This window comes from Telopea speciosissima, chromosome 11 (genome assembly GCF_018873765.1).
Source record: "Telopea speciosissima isolate NSW1024214 ecotype Mountain lineage chromosome 11, Tspe_v1, whole genome shotgun sequence".
Taxonomy (NCBI): Eukaryota; Viridiplantae; Streptophyta; class Magnoliopsida; order Proteales; family Proteaceae; genus Telopea; species Telopea speciosissima.
The window spans coordinates 24,827,794-24,836,965 of record NC_057926.1 but is presented as its reverse complement, the minus strand read 5'-3'; the positions used below and the strand labels follow the sequence as shown (position 1 = coordinate 24,836,965).

The window sequence follows — 9,172 nt, the reverse complement described above, 5'->3', positions numbered from 1 at the left end:
TAAAAAAGTACAAAAATGCCCCCAATAACCTGAAATGACCCACCCAATCTGGTTTAAACCAAAAATGAACATATGTCGAAATAGGAATCAATTCGAGGGTCACGACCCTCAACATCGCATCCACACGTCTAATAAGAGATAAGGACACTTTTTAGAAAATACCAAACCCAAAAAAGTACAGAAAGGCCCCCAAATGACCCACCCGGTCTGGTTTAAATAAAAAATGAACATATGTCGAAATAGGTATCGATTCATAGGTCACGACCATCAACATCGCATCCACACGTTTAATAAGAGATATGGACACTTTCTAGAAAATACCAAATGCAAAAAAGTACAGAAATACCCCCAACAACCCCAAACGACCCACCCGGTCTGGTTTAAACCGAAAATGAAAATGTCGGAATAGGTATCGATTCGAAGGTCACGATCCTCAACATCGTATCCACACATCTAATAAGATAAAAGGACACTTTAAAAAAAATACCAAACGCAAAAAAAGTACAGAAATGCCCCCAAATAACCCCAAACGACCCATCCGGTCTGGTTTAAACAAAAAATGAACATAAGTCGAAATAGGTATCAATTCGAGGGTCACGACCCCTAATTCACCACAAGATGGGAGTCGCTTTGGGTGGATAGGTGTGTGACTTGGATGGCCTTGGCCACCCGGAGTCCAACTAATAGTGCTTCGTATTCTGCTTCATTGTTGGATGCCTGGAAGGTGAATCGGAGAGCATATTAGATACGAAATCCTTCAGGGCTGGTTAATATGAGGCCAGCGCCGCTTCCTGCCGCGTTACTCGACCCGTCCATGAACATGTCCCACGATCCGCGATCCTTCTCCTCGGGTTCCCCTATCTCTGGCTCGATCTCAGATAGGGTACACTCTGCAATGAAATCTGCCAGGGCTTGACCTTTGACGGTTGTCCTTAGTTGGAACCTGATGTCATGCTCACTTAACTCCACTGCCCATGCTATCAATCGTCCGGAGACGTCTGGCTTTTGGAGTACCTTCTTCAGAGGTAGGTCTGTGAGGACTGTGATGGTATGGGCTTGGAAGTATGGTTGTAGCTTCCTAGCCACAATTACCAATGCATAGGCTACCTTCTCGATCCTGGTGTACCTGGTCTCTGCATCGATCAGAACATGACTGACATAGTAGATGGGCCTCTGGACTTTGTCCTCTTCCTTCAGCAGTACTGCGCTGACCACGACAGGGGTGGCGGCCAGGTAGAGCTACAATTCTTCGTTAGGTTCTGGTCGCCCAAGTAGTGGTGGGCTCTCTAGGTACTCCTTCAATTCTTCGAACACCTTCTGGCACTCTTCTGTCCATGTGAAGTCTTTAGGGCTTCGGAGGTTCTTCAATGTTTTGAAGAATGGTAGGCACTTGTCACCTGTCCGTGACACGAACCTGGAAAGGGCGGCGACCCTTCCATTCAACCTCTGCACTTGCGTACTGAGACCATGAACCCCAAAAATTTTCCTGACGTTACACCGAAGGTGCACTTTGCAGGGTTTAGCTTCATCTGGTTCCTCCTCAGTACTGTGAATGCTTCCTCTAGGTTAGTCAGGTGTTGGTTGGCGTGGATGCTTTTCACGAGCATGTCATCCACATATACCTCCATATTGCGCCCTATCTGTTCCTCGAACATCTTGTTGACCATCCTCTGATAGGTGGCCCCTGCATTCTTCAACCCGAATGGCATGACGCGGTAGCAGTAGTTCTCCTTGTCTGTCCGAAATGCGGTGTAGGACTCATCACCCTCGTGCATGAGGATCTGGTTGTACCCGGAGTAGGCATCCATGAAACTCAGCATCTTATGGCCGGCGGTGGTGTCGATCAGTAGGTCGATCCTGGGCAATGGGTACTCATCTTTTGGGCATACCTTTTTTAGGTCGGTGTAGTCGACACACATCCTCCACTTCCCACTTGGCTTTGGTACCATGACCACGTTGGCGAGCCAGGTTGGAAACTTCTCCTTTCTGATGAACCTTGACTGGCTCAACTTCTAGACCTCTTCCTTGATTGCTGCTTGTCGATCGAGGGCGAAGTTACGTCGCTTCTGTTGGATGGGCTTCCTGGTTGGGTCGACATGTAGTCGGTGCTCTGCTTTGGAACATGGTATTCCAAGCATGTCAGAGGTCGACCATGCAAAGACTTCCATGTTCGCTTGGAGGAGGTGTTCAAGTCCTTCTTTCTGTTCCTTGCTTAATAACGAGCCAACCTGTACGACCTTGGAGGGATCGTCCCTGCTGAGGGGCCATGGGATGAGGTCTTCCATTGGTCATCCTCTTCTTTCTATCAGTTCATCTCTTTGGTCACTGACCATGTTCTCTAGGCAGAGTGCCATTCCGCGGGTGCTACCATTATTCTTCTTCTTAAAGGTGGCGTAGCACTCCCTTGCCTTCTTCTGATCTCCTCGGACTTCGCCTACCCCATTCTCGGTGGGGAACTTCATCTTCAGGTGGAGTGGCGATATGACTGCTCTAATGGCTATCAGAGATGGTCGCCCTAGGAGTCCGTTGAAGGACACCACGGACTTGACAACCATGAAGTTCACCATGATAGTCACTTGTCGAGGGTGTACCCCGAAGGTGAAGGGTAGTTCTATGGTACCTCTGATGGAGGCAGTGGCACCTGAGAATCCATGGAGGTAAGTGGGCTCTGGTTTGAGCTGATTGTCCCCGAACCCGAACTGTCAATTGGGGTCCAAGGAGAGTACGTCTACAGATGCCCTTGTGTCTATCAATACCCTATGCATAGGTCGTTTGGCTACCTCCACCTGTACTACCAGGGCATCCTCATGTGGGAAGCTTAGTCCTTCCAGGTCTTCATCCGAGAAGGAGATCACCGTCTCGGTCTTGGCTATCTTGTTTGGCTTCTTTACCACTCCCATGAACCTGGCATGGGCTTTAGCTTTTCTGGTGGACTCTTACCCCGGTCCTCCAAGTATGGTGAGGATAGGAGGTCCCTTGGTGCCTTTAGGTGCTTTTGTATCTCTCCGCTCTTCTGGGCGATCTCTCTCTCGATCTGTTCTTCTTTCTTCTCTTCTCGGTTCTACTCTGTCTCCATCACGACCTCTGTCTCCTTGGCCTGAGCGGTTGTCACGTCTCCCCTTCACATACTTGTTCAAGCTTCCTGCACTTACAGGTTGTTCTATCTCTTTCTTCAATTGATAGCACTCCTCTGTGTCATGCCCATTCTCTTTGTGGAAGAGACAGTACTTGTTAGGATTTCACTTCTCTGGTCTTGGTAGCATGGGTCGTGGCCAATGGAGTAGGTCACGATCTTGGATCTGCATGAGGATCTGGGACCTGGTGGTGTTCAGTGGTGTGAACTCAGGGCTGCTTGCCCTCTCACTTCTCTCTGGGCAACGGTCAGTCCTCCCAGATGGGTGGTCGTCCTTCTCTTTTCAACGCTCTGTCCTCGACCTCTTACTTTCTTTGAGGTCATCAGGTGTTGACCTCTTGTCGTCTTGCGGCTTGGCCTCGATTATCTTCGTTCTAGCTTGTAATACCTCGGCCATATTTGTAAACTCGTTGCACCGCTCCAGGAGCTCTTTCATAGTCCTGGTCTTATGACGTGCTAGGTCCTTAATTAGGTCCAGGTCCCTGATACCTCCTGCTAGGGCTGCATGCTGTGTTTGGTCGTCCAAGTCTCGAACCTCCAGGGACTCCTTGGTGAACCTGCTAACATAGTCCCTGAGAGATTCCCCAGGGTTCTGTACCATGTTCAGTAGGTTGACGGTGGTCTTCTTCTGCTTGACACTGCTCTGGAAGCGGGTAACGAACTATTCGCATAGCTCCGCGAATGAGCCTATAGATCTCGGCCGTAGCCTGGAGAACCATGATGTGGCTGCTCCCTTGAGGGATGCAGGGAATGCCCAACAGGAGACCACGTCCGACCCACCATACAGTGTCATCATGCCATTAAAGTAGTTGATGTGGTCATTAGAGTCCGTGGTACCACTATAAAGTTCAAAGGTGGGTAGTCGAAACCTGGAAGGTAGCGTAGCTGACATGATCTTTGTCGAGAATGGGTGTTGTCCAGGTATGGAATGTGTCTCGCCTTTGGTCTACTTCTTCAGCCCTTCTAGCTTCTCATCTAGGTCACGGAGTCTTCGATCGAGCTCCTCGTCCCGTGTCTGTCCCTCACGCCTGGCAGGACGTTCACTGCAACCTCGTTCACGCCCTCTCCTGGATGTCCCCTCCCGCCTTGAGTGTTGGTGGGATGGTGAATGGTCACGCCGTGATGAACCCTATCGCGAAGGTGAGGGCCTTTCTTCTCTGTAGGTCCGGCTTCATCGTGGTATGTGACCTTCTTCAAGTCGTCCGTCGAACACAGACCTTCGGACCGATCTCTCTGGGCTAGGCACCCTCGCCCTGGGTGTTGGTGTCCTCCCACGCTCTGACCGTGGCGGGCGGTCTCTTGTTCTCCTGGGACGCTGGGAAAGCTCCCCTCACTGCGGAGTGGGGGTTGCCCGTTGCGCAAGTCTCTCTTATCCCCCGCCCCTAGGAGATGATCTCCTAGGGTTCAGCTCTTGTCGAGGTACGGACTCCACCCTTGCTGACGGCGACGTCCTTCGGCGGTGAGACGTCACATGCTGTGTCAAGTATTCTCGAAAGAGTCGTTATTCATTGAGGATCTGTCGCTACAGGTCGTTGATCTGACCCATAGTGGCTAGTGCATTGGGGTCAGGTATCACCTCCACCACCACATCGTCTGTCTCGTCATTGTTGGGCTCGTAGACCACAAATTGGTCATTAAGGGGGATCTCTTCCTCCAGAGGGACCCCTGGTCATTGGCTCTGCGACGAGAGCACTCTGGGGGTGGTGATCCATTCCTCGCCACGTTGTTGGTGGTGGTAGTCTTCCTTCGTATCATTGAATGAATATGGAAGCGAGCTAGTAAATGTAATGGCTAGCGTCGTTCCCACAAACGGCGCCAATCTGTTGCATCAAGAAATCGTCGAGTGGTCCTACGAGTGCCGTCACCTGTAAGTGGACCAAGGGGTTAGCAGAGAGAACCGGTGTGGTTCCAGCCTAGGGCTCTCCGATGCCAAAGTTAGATCCCCTGAGCAAGTAGATGAATAGTGATTATTCAATATGAGTTTAGATGTCCTCTCTAAGGGTGGTGTACCTTTCCTTTTATAGTGGAGTATGATGATATGGAGAGTCCCAGTTTGATGGCGAGTGTGCCGTTGAGTGGATAGAAGCCCTGAGTAGCAGGGCTCTATCCTGATTGGCCATCTCCCAGCGGGAGGGAGTGTCCCAATGGTATCAAGACCCTTGGCGGATAGATATTCGCGTGTGGTGATAACGTCATGGGTGCTTGAATCCGTCTGGGTGACGTGACTTCTAAGCGGTGGCCTAGAGTCCTGGTGGTGGCATAAGTCTGTAGTGACACGATTGGGTCATAGACGAGCGGCCTCGGTGTCCGTGTACATCACATCTGCGTCCACGATGCCGCGCCTGGGTGTGAGACCGTGCCTGGGTGAGAGGCCTCGCCTGGGTGTGGCTGCGCCTGGGTGAGGCCACACTTGGGTGAGGCCGCTCCTGGGTGAGGCCGCGCCTGGGTGTAGGCCGTGCCTGGATGAGGCTGCGCTTGGGTACTGGCCGCGCCTGGGTGGGACCCCCCGTTGGTTCTCCTTGGTTCTGGAGCTGGTCGCTTTGTGACACGTGACAACCGCTGACTGGTTTGGTGAATCTTGGATGTATCAGTTTGATATTTTCTTATAACGAAAAAAAAATAAATCCTATTGAATATGTGTCTGGTCATTAGGTTTACTTAGGTCAGTGGTTGTGGTCCCCCTAATTTTTGGCCATGCAACCTTTAAAGATTCTTCACATGGTTAAATATACCATGTCTATTCTTCTTTTCGCAATAGTGCAATAATAGAGATGGCGATATAACATGGGAATCTTATCCAAAAAAAATATGACATGGGAATGGGATTGGAGCATCGTCTTCTCCACATTAAGAAGGACAATTATTTGACATGACTTTTGACATTTTGGATTTATAATAATTAATAGACATTATTGAAAACGGATAATACAAGCTGATTAATTAGATTGAAATGAAGATTGAAATGAAGATTGAAATGTGTTGTGTAGTAGAGGTCAGGGAATCTGATCTGCCATATATTTGTTGCAGTGGGGTGTGTATCTGCGTTCAGGTATAGTCGTACATAAAATGACCAGTGTACTTCGTTCCTTTTGGCCTTTTTAAGAGGGTATGTCGATCATTTCATTAGTGACTGTACCTAGGTGTAGGTACACGTCACGCTGCAGCACCAGTTAGCATTCTTTCTCTCATTTATTAACTTTGAGTATTGATGGCTAATGACCATTCTATTCCATCATGGTCCTACTTGCTCTGAAATTTTGGAGCCATTCAATGATCGCTAGCTGTCGTTATTGTGATGAAGATAGCAGACATTGTGTATATGATCCATATGAAAACGACCTTATCAAAAAAAATCTATATGAAAAGGACTCCAACACACTGTGGTCCACTGTTTCTAAACATTACTGTCTGAATCGGAATTGGAATCGGATCGGTTGAATTAGATCTGAATAGGTCGGTTCCTAATCATCTTCTTTGTAATCGATCTTGAATTGGAACAATTCATGAGTTGATTCCCAATTTCAGTGCTGATTCATTTTTCACCACAAAATAGTTTAGAAATAGTTGGATCCAACCAATTCGGATTGGATTCAGATCAGAATCAGCTCTAAACGATTTCATCCTTGATTATGAAAGAAAAAGAACGAATCACGAGGGTATTTAGGTAAAAGCGAAGGGTGATAAAAGCCCAAGCCTTGCTCCGGTTATAAATATTGCTCAAGCAATGAGCTTGTAAAGTACTTCTGGGAATTGGGATTAGCTGGTACTGAAGATGGCACTGAAGATCGGGTTGATGTTCTTAATGGTGATGTTCGCTCTAGGAACAATGGCTGCTCCAATGGCTACTGCTACTAGGGTTGACGTTGCTCAGCTGCTCGCTGCCATTGACATACCAGCTAGTAATTTTGGATGTCTTGTTTCTATATTAGACTACTTATTTCCAAATGTATTCTCAGATTGTTTTATGGCTTGTTTGTTTAACAGGAAAGGCTACTACTGGGGACAGTAGCTGGTGCGATAACTGTGTCTGCACAAAATCAATTCCTCCATATTGCAGTTGCTCGGTTGCTTCTCTTTGCCCCAAATGCGTCTGCTACTTAACTGTCTCTACTGCATTTCAGAAATTGTGTGAATCTCTCGCAACCAAATTGGTCAATTTCTGTCCTCCCATTGTCACAACTACTGAGAGGACCTAAGCAAGCAGCTAGCTGTCATCTACCCCACCATCAAATAACTAGTCTCCTCTATGTCTCTCAACCATGGTTGTGAGTATATGCTTTTATGTTTTGTGTGTCCCTATTTGCAATACCTCTTGGTTTCATCTTCATAAGATCGTAACCACTGAGTGTTAGCAAAATTTCTTCTTGTTAATAAAGAGGAGATTTTCTTATTATTGGTTGAGTTAGTGACTCTAAGGTTGCTTCATTGTGACCAAGCGGCCACGGGTTCGAGTCTGAAAATAGCCTCTCAGTGAAAGCACGGATAAGGTTGTGTAAATTATGAACCTCCTTAGACCTCGAGGAGCGTCGTGCACTGGGTACACCCTTTATTGATTCTATCAAAAGGAAAAAACTTAGGTACTGGAGATGATGCAGTTTTGTCCAATCAGATCATAGCATTTAGAAATATTGCAAAGTGGCACACTGAATCTTTGGGTCGACAACCATAGAAATATCGTTAAGAGCAGGTTTTATGAACGGCCCTATCCATAGGATATCTACATATAATCAATCTATCTGTATCGCATGATAGATCTAATGTCTAATGGGAAAACTGAAATTTTGTAGAAGTAGAACCAAGCCCTTCCAAGCTTGTCTTCAAACTCTTCTTTTTTGATAAACCGCTTCAAACTCTTCAAGGCCAACTAATCTAGCTACCACCATAGTTCCTCTCTTTTATATATGAGAAAAGGGAAACCCTGAGGTAGGAAAAGGAAATCTGGTTGGGTGTGTGCTGAAGAAGCTCAAGGGTGTGCAAGCCTCCTCCTTCGAGATGGGATCCAGTAGGTGCTGAACTAGGAGTAATTTCTAGCAAAGTAAATGACTCCTCTCGGCTGCAAAATTCTTTGATCCCTGATTTTGCTCCGACTATTGTAAAAGATAGGGAAGCTACCAGTCCAGCTTGGAATATCATTGGGAATGAAGATGATATTGGATCTGAGGGTGTTGTTTCTGGTTGTGGTGCTCCTATAGGGAACCTTCGGCCTGACCATGTCATCAATACTCTGTTGAGAGATCCAAGAGAAGATGGTAGTGATATTATTGATATGCTGGAGTCCTTCCATTACCTCAAGCAACCATGGCGGGAGAGGTCCTCCCATTCCTCCCTATAACCTTAATGGGAAGAAGATAACTTTATAATCTCGTAATTTTTTTTGGGGGTTGATTGTGTTCTTTAGATCCTGGGGCCTTGATTTGTCTTTCTTCATATCTCCCTCCTCCGCATAGGTTGGGTAGCTTGTTCTTTCTACCCTCCCTCTCCTTTTCTTTTTCTCTTGTATATTCCCCCCTCTTTCTCCCTGCCCCCTCCTGGGGTTTGGTAATATATTTATTCACCAAAAAAAAAAAGAAACCCTAAACAATCTCAACCATCCATCTAACTAAAGTACTACTGGTGATTAGAAGCAATAATATGCCCAACACCTACTTCACTATGTATATACATTAATTTAAGGGAAAAAAAGGCTCCCATTTTAAATTACCTGTCTTTCCATAATTCCATTAGGATGGCTTCAGCAAAGTTTCTTTGGGGCTCCTCCGAAAAAGGGCAGAGGATGCATTGGGTTTCCTGGTCTAGGTTGTGCAAATCAAAGGAAAGAGGTGGGCTGGGGTTTAAAGACTCAAAGTTGCATAATTAGGCGCTTCTTGCAAAGGCTGCATGGAGGCTATGGTCGTCGCCAGATTCCCTTTGAGCCCGTTTTATGAAGTCAATCTACTTCTCTTCAACTGATTTCCTTCACGCAAAGCTGGGTAATCAGTTGTCTTGGGGATGGAGGAGTTTGATTGATGGATGCAAAGTACTTCTTTTGGACTTACTGTG

The 9,172-nt window shown here is 47.0% G+C and overlaps 1 protein-coding gene across 1 annotated transcript; it reads left to right on the top strand.

The window, feature by feature from the left end:
- The first annotated feature begins 6,920 nt into the window (after window positions 1-6,920).
- LOC122646585 lies at window positions 6,921-7,337 on the top strand. The gene is made up of 2 exons (XM_043840165.1): window positions 6,921-7,032; window positions 7,118-7,337. Exons 1-2 carry the CDS (start codon window positions 6,927-6,929, stop codon window positions 7,327-7,329), a joined length of 318 nt encoding a protein of 105 aa, XP_043696100.1. The 5' UTR covers window positions 6,921-6,926; the 3' UTR covers window positions 7,330-7,337.
- The last annotated feature ends 1,835 nt before the right edge of the window (window positions 7,338-9,172 follow it).

Coding starts and splice junctions, on each gene's coding strand:
- LOC122646585 (XM_043840165.1), top strand. CDS start 6,927: ATGTTCTTAATGGTGATGTTCGCTCTAGGAACAATGGCTGCTCCAATG. Junction 7,033..7,117: donor TGCCATTGACATACCAGCTA/GTAATTTTGGAT, acceptor TTTGTTTAACAG/GAAAGGCTACTACTGGGGAC.